Source organism: Rhinolophus ferrumequinum, chromosome 22 (assembly GCF_004115265.2).
Source record: "Rhinolophus ferrumequinum isolate MPI-CBG mRhiFer1 chromosome 22, mRhiFer1_v1.p, whole genome shotgun sequence".
Taxonomy (NCBI): Eukaryota; Metazoa; Chordata; class Mammalia; order Chiroptera; family Rhinolophidae; genus Rhinolophus; species Rhinolophus ferrumequinum.
In genome coordinates this window covers 44,181,082-44,196,748 of record NC_046305.1, presented here as the reverse complement: position 1 = coordinate 44,196,748, position 15,667 = coordinate 44,181,082, and the positions used below count along the sequence as shown (strand labels likewise).

At 42.7% G+C, this 15,667-nt stretch overlaps 1 protein-coding gene across 3 annotated transcripts in view; it reads right to left on the bottom strand.

Annotated features, from left to right (window-relative positions):
- Nucleotides 1-15,667, bottom strand: part of LRIG2 (leucine rich repeats and immunoglobulin like domains 2) — a 48,428-nt gene that overhangs the window by 25,696 nt on the left and 7,065 nt on the right. For all 3 annotated transcript variants that reach the window (XM_033092836.1, XM_033092835.1, XM_033092837.1), the window contains one exon: nt 1,519-1,584. In XM_033092836.1, the coding sequence (XP_032948727.1) occupies nt 1,519-1,584 (66 nt within the window). The remainder of the gene's footprint in view (nt 1-1,518; nt 1,585-15,667) is intronic.

Sequence of the window (15,667 nt, the reverse complement as noted above, 5' to 3'; positions counted from 1 at the left end):
CAGTTGGTTGGAGCACATACCCTCAACCACAAGGTTGCCAGTTCGACTCCCACAAGGGATGGTGGGCTGCATCCCCTGCAACTAAGAATGAACACGGCACCTTGAGCTGAGCTGTCGCTGAGCTCCTGGATGGCTCAGTTGGTTGGAGTGCATCCTCTCAACCACAAGGTTGCCGGTTCGACTCCCACAAGGGATGGTGGGCTGCATCCCCTGCAACTAGCAATGGCAACTGGACCTGGAGCTGAGCTGCGCCCTCCACAACTAAGACTGAAAGGACAACAACTTGACTTGGAAAAGTCCTGGAAGTACACACTGTTCCCCAATAAAAAGTCCTGTTCCCTTTCCCCTTCCCAAAAAAAGTACATTTAAAAAAGTAAATAAATAAAAATAAAAAATAAAGTGTAAAAATATAAATATGTTTTTAAAAAGTTACTCAAAGTGAGGAAGGTTTGCTCAACAGCACAGATGAAATGAATTTGCCTTCCCAGACATGGAACGTAAGATGGATTTTATAGAAGACATGGCACCATCTGATCCCAGCAGCTCTTTAAACAGATCGTCTCAAAGGTTTTAGTAGCAAATCTAATATAATCACACTTCATTAACCTGGTTTTCAATCACTGAACAACCTCAACAATCTAGAATACAGAAAGAAAAAACAAAGAAGTAAAAGGCCTCTAAGAAACCAACCAAACTTACAAAGTCCATCTAATAGAAAAGCTCAGGATTTCCCATCAAAGCAGTTTCACCTCCTTCCTCAGTGCCTACTCTTTCAGCTAATAAGCGTGTCAACTGTGTATTCATTCCATAGCAGATTAGAAACAGTCAGTTTGGGACAGGGAAGGACAGAATGGAAGGACAATGAGTGCACGAAGAAGTTACCTGTCAGCAAGAAAGTAGAACCAAAAATAAACCTGAGGGTTCTGGGGGTGTTTAAGGTAGAGACCAAACAGGATCAATAGCCATACCTCTGGGAACATCACAATGCAATAACTGATATGAAGAATATTTTAGAAAATTTCCTCCACAGCATGCATAAATCTCAGTCTTAAAGGAAAAACTTCAAAGAAGTGGAAAATTGAATCTTATTAATCACCACATTACAAATGATGCTGAAAATATTATATTTCATATAAATCACTTCAGACATGATGCTTCCATCTTACATGAGTCAAGACATTAAAATAGTTTACACAACAGAGTTTGACTGGCTTAAACTTTAGCAAAAAACAAACAAAACATATTTATTCTCAAGAGAGGAAAAAAATCTTACTTCTGGCCCCAAGGAAGAATATTTCTTCAGTTTGCAACTTGAAATCACCAACCCAATGGTACAATGCCCACAGGGTTTGTGATGAACAAAGCCAGAGATGACAGTTTAAGTTTTTAAACAATGTCTTTTCATTTAAAATTTTTTCAATTTTTTGATAGCATTCTGGATTGAACATACTCAAATTCATAATTCATCAGATCACCTCAAGGAATTTCATGTAAATTTAAATAAGCAAAATAACTTACACTTCTTGTAACGTTTGAGATTCCAAGCTGACGTTCCAGTGAGACAACCGATTATGACTCAAATCCCTAATGGAGGAAAAAAGATCATTTTTAGTTTAGTGTTAAAAAGCAGACCTAAAAAAAAAAAAAAAAAAAGAGTTTGCCTCCAGAAAGGGCAGGGGAAAAAAAAAAAAAAAGCAGACCTAAGGGGGGAAAAAACCTAAACTAAGAAATCTAAAAGCACTATCAAATGTGAAGTTGTGAAGTTGAATAGTACAGACAAAAGGAATGTTTATAAAAGATGAATAAAAATTTATCTAGATTTCCAAGCAGCTATTTTATTTTTTCATTTTTATGAGGTTTTGGTTTTGTTTTGTTTTTTCTAACTAGGAAATACATTCACATCGTCCAATAATCAAAAAATATAAAAGGATATACAGCAAAAAGTCTCTCACCCTTATCTCCAGCCATCCAATTTCCCTCCCAACAACAATAAATGAAAATACACCATTTCTTGTGCAGCCTGTCAGATATTTTATGCATGTACAACAAATTTTTACACAAGTGGTAGAATAATTTATACATTATTTTGCCCTTTTTACATCTTGCAGATCATTCCATAGCAGTATTACAGTTTGTTCATTCCTTTTAGTGATTATACTTTATTATGATGTGCTATACTTTAGATGCTTTTGAAAGAATATATCTTTTTTTTCCCCAAAGATTTTATTGGGGAAGGGGAACAGTGTGTACTTTCAGGACTTTTTTCCAAGTCAAGTTGTCCCTTCAATCTTAGTTGTGGAGGGCGCAGCTCAGCTCCAGGTCCAGTGGCTGTTGCTAGTTGCAGGGGGCGGAGCCCACCATCCCTTGTGGGAGTCGAGAATTTGAACAGGCAACCTGTGGTTGAGAGCCCACTGGCACATGTGGGAATAGAACCACAGCTTCGACCGGCATTAGGAGCACAGAGCTCCAACCGCCTGAGCCACCAGGCCAGCCCCTCTTTTTTTTAAAAAACAGTTTATTCCTTCCTTCCCAACCTGTATTCCTACAATTTCCTTGGTTTTTATTTTATTTTAATTTTATTGGGGAATGTTGGGGAACAGTGTGTTTCTCCAGGGCCCACCAGCTCCAAGTCGTTGTCCTTCAATCTAGTCGTGGAGGGCGCAGCTCAGCTCCAAGTCCAGTAACCGTTTTCAATCTTTAGTTGTAGGGGGCGCAGCCCACCATCCCATGCGGAAATGGAACTGGCAACCTTGTTGTTGAGAACTCGCGCTCCAACCAACTGAGCCACCCGGCCGCCCCAAGAATATATCTTTGTAAAGGAATATTGTACTTTTTAAAGTAATATATACTTTAAATTATAGAATAATATATATAAATTCTGACAATTAAGTTTGTGAACTTGTTGCAACGATGTTGCTAACCTTTTTTTTATACCATAGGGGACGACCTGGTGGCTCAGGTGGTTGGAGTGCCATGCTCCTGGCACCGAGGTCGCTGGTTCTATTCCCAAATGGACCAGTGAGCTGCGCCCTCTACAGCTAAGATTGTGAACAATGCTCTCCCTGGAGCTGGGCTGCCATGAGCAGCCGGAAGTCGGCGTGAGAGCTGCCGCCGGCTGCTGAGTGCTGCCACGGGCTACTGTGTGCTGCCATGAGCGGCCGGCGGCTGGCGGCCAGCGTGAGCGGCCGACCAACAACTGGCGACCGACTGCCTCAGCCGGGGGGAGCGCAAGGCTCATAACACCAGCATGGGCCAGGGAGCTGTATCCTACACAACTAGACTGAGAAACAACGGCTTGAACCGGAGGGGTGGGGATGAGGTGGAAGAAAGGGGGGGGGAGGGGAGATATCTGGCACCAGGCCTCATCAGTTCAAGGGCACTCGTGAATGGAGAGGTATGTTGAAAAATGTAAGAGATAAAAAACATGATCAATTTGCCCCACATAAAAATCTTACAGTGATACCTTATCCAATTCACTCTTGCTACTGAACAACAAACACAGACTTTCACATAAAAGATGTTTATTTATTGTGGTGTTTCAACAAAAGGAGAAATTCATCTGTTCTAATTTAAGTTAGATATTCCATATTCTGCTCCAAGGTGGCTGGTCTGGCAAAGAGAGAGCTAATATTGTCTGGGTAAGCAGACTAGCATACTATGATTTAATTCTATAGCTCATGCTTGTTGAAATTTAATTTACTTTCCTTTTACAGATTAAGAGCTTTCATTTTAATAACAGTGCTTCTATGCCTTTCCAAATCCTAATCTCCCTGGCAGTGTGTATCTCCCGACTACTCATCCACTAGAGTTCTCTCATGGATGTCAATGTGACCAGATAACTAATTTTAAAGAAAACCATTACTCAATAGTAAAGAAATTGAAAGCAATCAAATTAAACTCAACTTAGTACAAACTTGGTAAACTCGACATGGTATAAACCACTTTGCATTCAGTATCAGTGAAAACTGTCCAGCGTCTCTATTGGGGAAAGAGTGATTTTCTGTGTCTTTGAAGAACCTGTAAGGCGTTTCAATGGAACCCAGTGGATACATGATACACTTTGGAGCCTCTCCACAGGGTAACGTTGCCTTAAGGATGTGTTCCTCCTAGGTCAGAACTCCATAGAATGAGGCTCTCTGGACCTTTCTACGATAAATCCACATTGAATGGACTTTAAAAAAACAAACAGTGAACTGACACACTGCAGAAGTAGTACTATCCTAGAAAGCAACTATAATAGTATCAATCAGTGTAGCTATTTATCAAACTATCAGGTGTCTTACTAGAATGACATGGATTGATCTAATCATCAGGTATTCCTGCAATAAACAGTTACTGAACCATGTGCCAGGCACTGTGCTAAGTGCAGGGTTACAAACACTGTCAACTTGAGTGACCTTTTTCTTTGACTTCTTTGAAAGCAACATTTATAATACTTGGAGGGGAAGTCACTCCAAAACTGTAAACATCAATTCAACATCAATTCAACTATCCTCATTCACTGGAAATGTGTGAATTAACTTTCTTTTATACCTAAATTTCACTCTGGAATTTAATGACGTGTATCTGAGAGTGTAGAGACACACGCTTGCTCTCCACGGCACACCTTTCCAGTTTCTTTTTTTAAAAATACCCCAAAAAGGCTGAAGATGACTGGTATTTGAAAACTTTAAATATCAGATGTAAAATTCTTAATTAGGAATTCAGATAATTTTAAAAATTAAAAGTCTCTCACTATTCTTCCCAGTGGCCAATCATTAATTCCACTTAGTTTGCATAAGCTAATGCTACTTTGTCCAGTTTTTTTTTTTTTATTAAAGCAAGAGTCCTGAAATGGAGAACTCTTTCAAAATTTTCCCCCTTGACATATCCCTTAAATGTACTTAAAAACTTGAAATAGTCTAATGCTTGATAAACATAACCTAAAGAGGCTAAAGCTTTGTAACAGTCAATAATCTATTTTTTAACACCACCAATACCTGAATATTTATGGATATGATGTTTAGAGAGTAAAGGTCTCAGAGAAGGCTTTACCTCAGGACTGTAAACTCAGCTCCCACTCATGCTAATCTACAGGGATGTATCTGTAATAAATGATGAATTATTAAGGTTCTTGATCTCCTGTGGAGCCAGAGGTGCCATTAACGTAGTCATTTAGTACCATCAGGGTGTAAATAATTTATAGGATGGACAGAGCAATCACAACAGCTTGAGGAGGAGAATCAGTAACTGCGAAGAAGTCCCGCAGACACGGAGAGGCAGGGGTGTTCTCCTGCCCAGTCACACAGGGACGCTTCTGAGTCACTGTCCATCGTCTGTCTTCCAGAATCTGCAGCACTAACAGGCCAGACTGTGAATTGCAACAATGACAAAACTTCTTCAAAGGGGCCCTTCTGCACAAGTTAAAAGGACTTATTCCATCCAATAGTTTGGGCCTGACGATGCTTCGTGTGTTCATCCAGCGTAATCTGCCCTTTCTTTTGGCTGATGATCACGAACACTCGGAGCACACTAAAGACAAGATTCTGAAACAACCCTTACCATTCTGCCTGCTTTTAAATTTGCTTTTTCTTTACCACTAACAGCTTTACACCAAAAGCTATCTCCTCTTGAAATTGTCAGCCTTTCTATCTGTAACAAGGCTGCTTAAATTTTTTCTAATTTGTTGCTTCTCATCAACTGCCACAGGCTAGGACACCGCAGCGCCTGTTAGAAGTGCCCCAAACAGGCGGAAATGAGATCTGAGAGGCTCCTTCACAACACATGCTTCCTGGAAGCATTTTCACTTTGTGGGTGAACGAGAAATGGCTGGAAATATTAAGTATCTTTAGGATAAGTAAGATTTTATTATAGCATGAAGCACAATGCTATTCCAAATTAAACTTTCTATCTTTCATTTGCACCACTTATTTGTAATACACTGTACAACACTTTTTCTAGGTAGGAAGATGAGAGCATTCATTTTAAGAATAAGAGGCATGTTTTATTTTCTTCCGTTATCTCCCCTGGGTTCCAAATGACTGAAAATATTGCTTCATTGGGGGAAATACAACCAACAACACACAGCAAATATCAATTCTCCAGTTACATTTAAGAATAGAGTTTTCGCAGGCTCAGTTCTAGGACACTGGGCACGTCATATCACCTCTCTGAACTTCAGTCTCCTCTACTGTTAAACGAGAATACTAGTACCAATCTCACTGGGTTGCTTAGAAGAGTAAAAGGACACAAATAAAATGTTTAGCATGAAGGTCAATGAGTAAATAGTTGACGATATGATGCTAGATTTGAAATAGAATGGTCCAGTACTGTCACCTTCTCTACTGCACATGCAGGCATAATCCATTTCCCAAAGTAAAACCTTAATTAACTGGAACTACTACTCCCCAACAACACCTTATTAATGTAGTAAACTAAATATGGCTTCTGGATTCCAATTTCAAGGGCTCACATCTTCTACCACATTCCCAGATAGAGGAGGATAAAGAAGATGAAATATATTAAGACCCTTAACGCAGTGAAAAAAAAAGCATATTGTAGATGCTGTGAAATGACTGTTGGAAGCGAAACAGTTCATTGTAACAGTAATGTGCGAACCAAGGACAACGTATATCAGATTCAGGAAACATGATGGCAGTGCACTCCCCTTCCTCCCAAATGTGCTTTAGGGATTTACCAGTAGGTCTGTTTCTTCTGAAGAATAAAACTGGTGTTTCCACTAGTGCCTGGAAACAGGGTATCTGAGTCATCCGCAATGCCTTTAAAGCATCCCAACTTTAGAAACGCATGGCTGCACATACATGGGGATGGAAGGAGGACTGACTCCGGGTGGTGAACACAGAGTGTGACATATAGATGGCGTATTACAGAATTGTACACCTGAAACCTATGTAACTTGGCTAACCATTGTCACCCCAATAAACTTTAATTAAAAAAAAACAGAAGAAAGAAATGCATGGCTGGTACACAGGCTGGAATGAAGTTGTAGACTATTAAAAACCCCTCAAACGACAGCTGCAAGCCATGACTCTGCATGCAACTTACTCTTCATTAATATTTAGTGAATAGCTAGTAGATGCTGCAAAGCCCTATTAAAAACAAAGATGACCAGAATAAATGGAAGATTATTTGGGCGTGCAAGTTTTTGTGAATTTTGGTGCAATTAGACAAAACATCCCAGAGAGTGAAATGGGAGCTAGACTCAGTAGTAACTTAATGTGTCTATATATAGAATTTTTCTTGTTTACAGATGATCTTAAAATACAAATAGTTAGCTAAGATAACGCCTTGATTCATTCACAACGTTTACTATGGAGAATGAGGTACCTTGAAAAGAAATCATCTAGAGAAGCAAATGAGAAAGGACTGCTATGAGAGTTTCTCCTCATCTCCCTCAAAAAACACAGCCTCATACTTTCTATAATTATTTACTGCATTCATTCAACAAGTATTTTTGAGTACTTACTGCTGGTCACTGTTGAGCTACAGCAATGAATAGATATGTACACTGTACTAAAAAGAAGACAGAGTAAAACATATAGCCTATCAGAATATGATGTCTGCTATAGACAAAAATAAAGGCAAGAAGGGGGTCGAGGTTGTCTCTGGCAAAGGAGAGAGAACCTGCAAGTCCTGAGATACTTGTGGAGACTGGTAAACACGAACAAAGGCCATAAGGAGACCGGTGCTGGTCTCAAGGCAGCCACTGGCTGGTGTGAGAATGAGGGTTAAGGGGAAAGAAGGGGTGAGGAATCTTTCCAGGAACAAGCACACAGTTCTTTAGTCTGGAGTGTAGACTTGGAACAGGGTGATACTGTCCAGATCAAGCAGCGTTTCCTCTTGCTTCCTGCCTATGGAGGCCTAGAGGCCGAGAGAGAGAAGTCCTACCTGGGTTGATCACAGAGTGAACCAGGTTGCTAATCCATTGTATGCACAGCCCCAGGGCCAATCCCACTTCTCTGAAAGAAGTACCATGAAAATGTGGACATAAATTAGAAGGAGGACGTGGAAAATAAAGGTAAATAGCAAAAATTGAGGTAACATGAAGGACCTTAACTAGAAGGAAAATCTAATCTGTAACTTTTTTTTTTTTTTTTTTTTAAGGGGAACAAGACTTTACTGGGGAACAGTGTGTACTTCCAGGACTTTTTTCCAAGTCAAGTTGTTGTCCTTTCAATCTTAGTTGTGGAGGGTGCCGTTCAGCTTCAAGTTGTCCTTTCAGTCTTAGTTGTGGAGGGCGCCGCTCAGCTCCAGGTCCAGTTGCCATTGCTAGTTGCAGGGGGCACAGCCCACCATCCCTTGTGGGAGTCGAGGAGTCGAACCAACAACCTTGTGGTTGAGAGGACGCGCTCCAACCAACTGAGCCATCCAGGAGGCAGCTCAGCTCAAGGTGCCGTGTTCAATCTTAGTTGCAGGGGGCGCAGTCCACCATCCCTTGCAGTACTTGAGGAATTGAACCGGCAACCTTGTGGTTGAGAGCCCACTGGCCCATGTGGGAATCGAACCTGCAGACTTTGGAGTTAGGAGCACAGAGCTCCAACCACCTGAGCCACCGGGCCGGCCCTGTAACCGTTTTTAAAAGGACTCATTTTCAGTTCACCCCCTTGTGGTTTAAAGCAATTAAAGACAAATTTCAAAGACCAAATATTAGAATAAAAGATGCTCCTAGTGTCCTTATCACTTAGGAAATTACAAGGATATTAGGAGCTCTGTGCCAGGAACCGGGGGTAGAGACCAATATATATATATATATTTCCTATTATTCCATAGCCTACCCTTTTGGTGTCTGGCCATAGACCCCTTACAGCAAAAACAGCATACATAAAAAAGCCTTCCACTGTATGCGGTGTCAGAGGGGTAGTAGATGAGGAGAAGGGGGTTATCACTGTGTGAGGGATATAAATGATAAATATCTATCACATTGTTTTGTACACCTGAAACTAATTTTAAAAGAAAAGGCCTTCCAGGCACGGCGGCTCGGGTTTGCAGGCTTCCATTTAATCTTGTCAGGTTCCAAAAGCAGGAATGGTCTAAGCAAACACAGTCTCGTTCTTTCAGTCAACTGGTACACCTGAGCTAAAAGACAATGCCATCTCTTACTCTGAGCCCCTCTCGAGGTATTAACATTGGATTTCCCTCATTATACAACCATTTATTCATTCCTTTACCCGCAGCTACTATTGCTCCTGCTCTTCATTTACACCCAAACTCTTCCACCTTTGGAAGAGAGAGCAGGTCCGCCACTGTGCTGGTCTAGATTGGAAACAGCAATACTAGTCTAGCACGTGCCTCAGTTCACTCTCTGCAGTTGGGTAAGGTCCTGGAGGGCAGAACTACTGGGCTCTTTTTCCCACCCAGCAATGCATCGGCATTCCCTGTTAACCTCACTTTGGCCAGATGGGGGAAAAGCAAGACCCACCCCCTGAGGCCTTTAGGAATTCTGACCTAAAGTTTAAAAATGTAGCTTCCTGCTTAGGAGTCACCCCTGTTCCCAGCACCTGTATTTGCAGCCTCCGTCCTATGACCACTTCATCAATTAAAGGAAAAAGAAAAGTATAGTTGTTACACCAGCGCACTCTTCCTTTGGTAAGAATTTCATTGTCATTCCAGCATCCTTCCCCATATCCACCAGAAAAAAAAGAGGGCTCAGTCTAGTGGGGCCGCTCCTTTAGCCGCCCCTAATGTTAAGTGTAAGGTGAGTCAGCCAGCCCTTCACATCTTTTATCTCCCCCATTTTAGACCATCAATGTTTTAACTGCCCATTCCAATTCTCTTTCAAACTAGTACAGCAGGGCCTCAAATTACATCATTTCGTTATAACGTTGATGAGATGCTGTACACCAGGGGTGTCCAAACTTTTTTCAATGGTTTTCACCCAGGGCCCTATGCGGTAAAATACACAAAGAGCCGGGGCCACTCACTCGAGGTGAAGTACGTATTGTCTCACCTGGTTTATTTAAGTCAAGTAAATATATTTTTGGAATTTGCTGCGGGCCAATTAACAATGGCCCGCGGGTCGCAGTTTGGACACTCCGCTGCAGATACTTGTTCACATCAATTAGCCTATAGTAAAACTGGTTTCATTAGACGTCACTCCACCGAGTTCCAAGAACCTTTTGATGGCGTTAGGTGAGGACTTACTGCACGTCTCTGAGGAGGATATCTCTGCCCACTGTTGGGCATTACGGGCTATAAATGTATTCCTTGGTCTACAGGAATGATGGCCAGCCATCCGAACTGGTACAATTACCTTCTGCTCCGGTTCTTCTGCAGCACTCTGAGCATTTGCATCTACCATCCGATAAGCAAAGCCCAGCCCACAGTCCACGTCTATTCCTGTCAGGACCCGCTGGTAGCCCCCCAGGGTTACCAGCGTCAGTGTCACCTGCCAGCTCTGTTCAGGAAACAGAGGCAATAGACGCTTCCCACCAGAGAATCTGCCACATGGCCACCTGTGGCCTCCTTCTCTTCTGCTGGCAGACACAGCAGGTCTTACTGGCGTTCTGAGCCTCAGGGGGTGCAACAGGAACGTCAGGTCTGCACAGCTGCAGTGCTCCCAGATCCACTCATCACACGCACCCCGTGGCCACCTCAAGCAAGCACACAGGGACATCTGCTTGTTGACTCCAATCGCCTTCCGAACCTGGAAGGGGGTTCTGATGGGCATCAACATGTCCTACTTTATGCACCCCTCAACTTCTAGTGATTTCCATAGGGCCGTCTGTACATCCCTCTCGTAGGCCAGGTTCCCACTGCTCCTCTGCCTGACCACCGGCCAGGCCATTGGCCACGGCCCATGAGTCAGTAAAAGCCAGACAGGAGCTTTTATCAACCACGGTTCAATTCTTCCATTACTGCTAGGAAAACAGCATGCAATTCAGCCCACCACGCTAATTTGTCTTTACCGTCCTCAATCAGAGTGGTGGCCTTACAAGGAGGATGTTGTCCATTCCTCTTGGAACTGCCATCCACAAACCAAGCAGCTCCTTGTTGGTCAGTTATGAGCTGTTTATAGGACGCTGCCCAAGTGACAATAGAATCCAGCCCTCCTCACACAGTTCCAGTCAGTGCTAGGGGAAAAGAGCCTCTTTGCTCGTGAGTGTACGTCCTCCTTGCATTCGCCAGGCAGCAAGATCCTGTATAAACCACTTGCATTTTATTACGGACTCTTCTGGGCACTGCCCTCCCTAGTGGAGTGCTTATCCGAAATTACACAAGACAACACAGTGTGTCAGGTTTCAGGATTACTTTTATGGCTTTTAGTCATGGTGGCAGTTTCGATTCCTGCCCAATCGCAAGCCAGCAGTTGCCCTTCAAATGGAAATTCTCTCGTCCAAAGTTCTAGCAGTCATTGCTGGGAGGCGCTCACAGCACGACAGGCTGTCACAAAGAATCTATCCCTGCCAGCACTCCAGCTCCTAGTCTACACTGTGACTGAGCAATCTTACTGGTTCCCGTTTAGCATGTCCAATTAGTATTGCTTGAGGGGTGCATTTACATGCCTTCTGTCTTACAATTCTTGGTAGAGGAAACATTCCCCAGTCAGAAACAATGTCTGTCTCCATAATACAACCAGATAAAAGCCTGTTCAGACGTACCAATTCTCCTACAATCCTCCTTACCTTCCTAACTGTAACCTCCATTAGGACTTTACTAAAAGGTTTTGGTTTTACAATATTAGTTATGGAAGGTGTTCCCCAGCTAGACCTAACGTCCATGTCTGTAAAATATTCTGATAAAGGACGTACAACTTCTTCACATAAAGCCTGTCTGAACATTCCAACTTTCATAATCTTATCAACCCTTGTGTATTTTTTATGGTCTCTCAATTGCGTCATAGCTTTACCAATGGATTTGGTACCACATTGCAAGAGGCCCCCGTATCAAGCAATCCTGGAAGTTCTCTTCTCCGACTCCTGACCCTTTCACCCACTGTAAGGCTTTGGACACTCCCCCCAACCTACCCCTGGCAGGGGTTGAGCCAAGGGACCCTGGCCCTTTCGTCAATTTTTATCTCATTCAATCGGCCTAACCAATGCCCCAAGCAATTGCTGCTCAGGTTTCTCATTGTAACCTCTGCCTTTGGACTTTTAAATTTCTCCATACTGGAGTAAATAAAGCAGACGGGTTTGGGGTCCTTTAATGTTGGGGAACCAGAAGGTGGGTCCCTTGGGCCTGCCCAACCTTAGGTAGAGCTATATTAAAACTTGTTTTAACCCCATCATTGTCTGTTTTATTCATCTGAAGCTTTCCATTCTGCTGGGTGAGTCCCACGAGTCTTCCCTTTTTCCTATTTGGCTCCAAGTAATATTTGCTTTATTCACTTTATTTCTTAATAATCATTTAAACCTTCTGCCTTGTTAAAACCAATCCCTGACTCTCTCCTCTGCTCTTTCTCATTCTCCTGATAATTAACCTAATATTTTCATTAGCATCTGTAAGACCCAGGAGGGGAAGCTGAGACAGCAAATACATAAGATTTCCCCAACTATCCGTTGGTTTTGCAGCAGTAAGGTTACATGGGGTGTCCATGTAAAAGAGTCCCCATTAAACACAGCATTTACCATGAACTGGGTAACTGGCATATTCAGCAGGTGAATATTATCATAAAGATAATCCCAACCAGGCTTATATACAAAACGTATCATCTGCCTCATTAGATGTGTCCCACTTGGCATTTATAGGGGGAAATGGCAGTCCCTTTCTCTGGGTCAAAAGATCTTACAGTGGCTTTTACCCCGTCCACCAGGCTGGCCGTTCCCTCGGGTAAACCTGCTTTGTGTCTGGATCACACAGAGCCATCTGTGATTGTTTCATAATGAGGTACAAATCCTGCATCAACCCAAACCTGCTCTTCCCCACTGCAGCCTTTAAAACCAGATACTGCTCCTAAATTAATTACTCTCACCGTCCATTTTAGTAAAGGTTCTTCAAGAAGTCGACGTTACTCATCCACGAAATAAAACAACTCCTTCACACTGCCCTCTCTGGTTTCAAATAGTTTCTTGGTTTTGCCCTTCCCTCATATCGACTACCTTCTCGGTGACCAGAGGTCTTACAGGCACTTTCTGTAGTCTTTGCATAATTTTCCCATGGGGGCCAGCACTGAGGCGAGTGGCCAAAGCTCAGATTCACTGAGAAGTGAGCTGGGTCTAGTATCAAGGTCTGACCCAGCATTCTCTTCTAATTTCATTTTAGCTATTACAGATAACAACCAAGGGACTAACCATTTGGCCTTTTTCTTATTAGTTTCTATTTCTTTATGCATCCAGTGAACCAACAAGCTGGGAACTGAATTCCACTGGTAGCTTTTACCTTTGGTAACTGAGAGCAGCACAGCCACTGTTCCATGCCATGGGTGACCACGTGACCACCAGGAATCAAGGTTCTGCATCCCCCACCCTTATATCCTTTCTCTTCCCAAACCACATGTTTCCGTGAGCCAGAGCCATTGTAGCACATCTCGTTTCTATGATACCAAGGGTCTAGGAAAAACTCTGTGTTAAAATATTCAATGGCACTTGTTAAAACCCAGTAAGGAAGACCTTACCCCTGGTGGCCAGGTTATCTCTACAGGTACAGGGACCACGAGGGTGAAATTTTTCAGTGGCAGAAAGAGATTGGGCTCACTTCCAAATACTGCCTGGGTGGGGGGACTTTATAGCCAAAGAGCAAGGAGGTCAGCCAAGGCCAATGCATGGATAATTACTAAGAAGAAACAACAGGGCGGAGGGGCGTTTTGGCTAAACAGACCTAAGTGAATTCTTACTGGAGAGGCCAGCGTGATTAGACAGCACCAGGGGGACGGGGGACGAAACTCAATCAGGTATCAAGCGGGGGGGGGCTTCTCACTAAACTAACTGAGCAGGGCTCTAGCTTAAACTGCATTTTATAAGGAAGAATATAGATAGGCCTAGGAGAACTTTCAGGAGTCTGACTAAACTTTGGTCAAAGAATCTTTGTCAGTACCCTCTTGTTCAAAACAGAAGAGACATATTTCTTTCCTCTGAACAGTATCAATCTATTTTCTCATTCAGTAGCCTCCTGTTCACTAACGACCAGGTGAGGCGTCTGCTGGGACTTGGTACCAGAGGCTATGTGCTTGGTGGTACCAGCAGTCAGGCATTTAATGAAGGGAGTTTCTATGAAAGCAAAAGAAGTCAAAAGGTAGAAACCCAGTTCTGAGTCCAGAGGGCAGCGAGCTGAGATTTTTAGACTTGAGCTAGAAGCATGTGTAAATGGTAGAGTAAGAATGCCAGTGGCCACCTGAAGAATTTTCCTGGTTGCAGTCTGAATGTCTCTGGTGAGGGCATCAGGTGTTCTGGAACTGATGAGTGGTCTACAGAGCAGGAGGCACAGAAGTTGCCCATACATGACCTGCTGTGGTAATTTGTTTTTTTACGTTTACATCAAGTCAACCAGCTTCAGCTTGCAGGGTTTAAAGAAAAGGGCAGTTATAGTTCTTAGTGATGCCAAGTAAGGAGGACGGGAGAAAAGCTGGAAACTTTAGTTTGGAGAGTTACAGCCAGATACTGGAGGAAACTAGAATTGAGAACTTGGTGAAAACTGGCAAGATGTGCAAGAACAGACCCCACAGGGCACACTATTGTTTTGCATCGAAACAAACAAAAAATCCTCTCTACAGTCAACCTTTTAATTCTTACTTACAAAATAATTCTGGTCTCCTTCGATCTGTTCCAATTATTTCCGTAAGTGCAGCAAGAATAGCGACTGGCCATAAAGGCTCTTTTTGAGTTTACTTTTAGGGAACTTTTCATAAGGAAGCTCAGATGAGACTCTGAAAAGCCTCTCGAGGCTAGGAAGCCAATTCAGGAACCAGCCACCAGACTGGGGAATCCGATACCTATAGATCTGGGTGAATTGCTCTCTTCTCAAGGTCCCCAACATATCCTGAGGTTCCTGGGCGTGTCAGGAAGTGAGCTTCCCTTCTCACCTATAAGGCTGGGAAGCCTGCAGGCTACGTCCCAGGCCCGTTTCTCCAAGAGCATTGGCTCCACGAGGTCAGTCTTAGTCCGTTAAACCAGAGCCCACATACATCACTGTCCAGTCAAAGTCTGGTAATAATATAACCAATGTTTCCCATGGTGCCCTGCTATAAAAAGACTCTTCCTGAACTTATGCGAAATAACTATATTATCATAAAAATCAGAATGCATACTCACTGAGAGTTTCTGAATTCTGAAGGGGCCAGTTAGGGAGAAAAAAGTAATTGTTTCGTATTTGTTTGCAAAGGTGTAATTAACCAGATTGTTGTTGTTAGCTATCGATAGCTTAAGAGAACAGCAAAAAGGATTCTTTAAATCTGGAAAACAAAACATTAAAGAACCAGCGATATTTCAAACGAAGAGTCATAAAAAATTATAATCAACCTCAGCAGTTCATTCAGTCCATTGTAACTAACTCTTGTTCCGCTTGATCCTGGGTTAACAGTTTTACGAATCCATCAGCTTCTTCATTAGTTCTGGAAATTCCTACGCAGCCCAGGGGCATGGTCTTAAAGTTATTCAACTGATGCCAGCGTGCAGCATTCGTGCCTGTAGCTGATTGTAAATGCTTTCAGAAGAATGAGAGTAAAACAAAACCTTGTCTGTGAATGAAAAAAAGGCTCAAAATGGCCATGGTTAAAGTTCTGATGAGAGTTCATTTG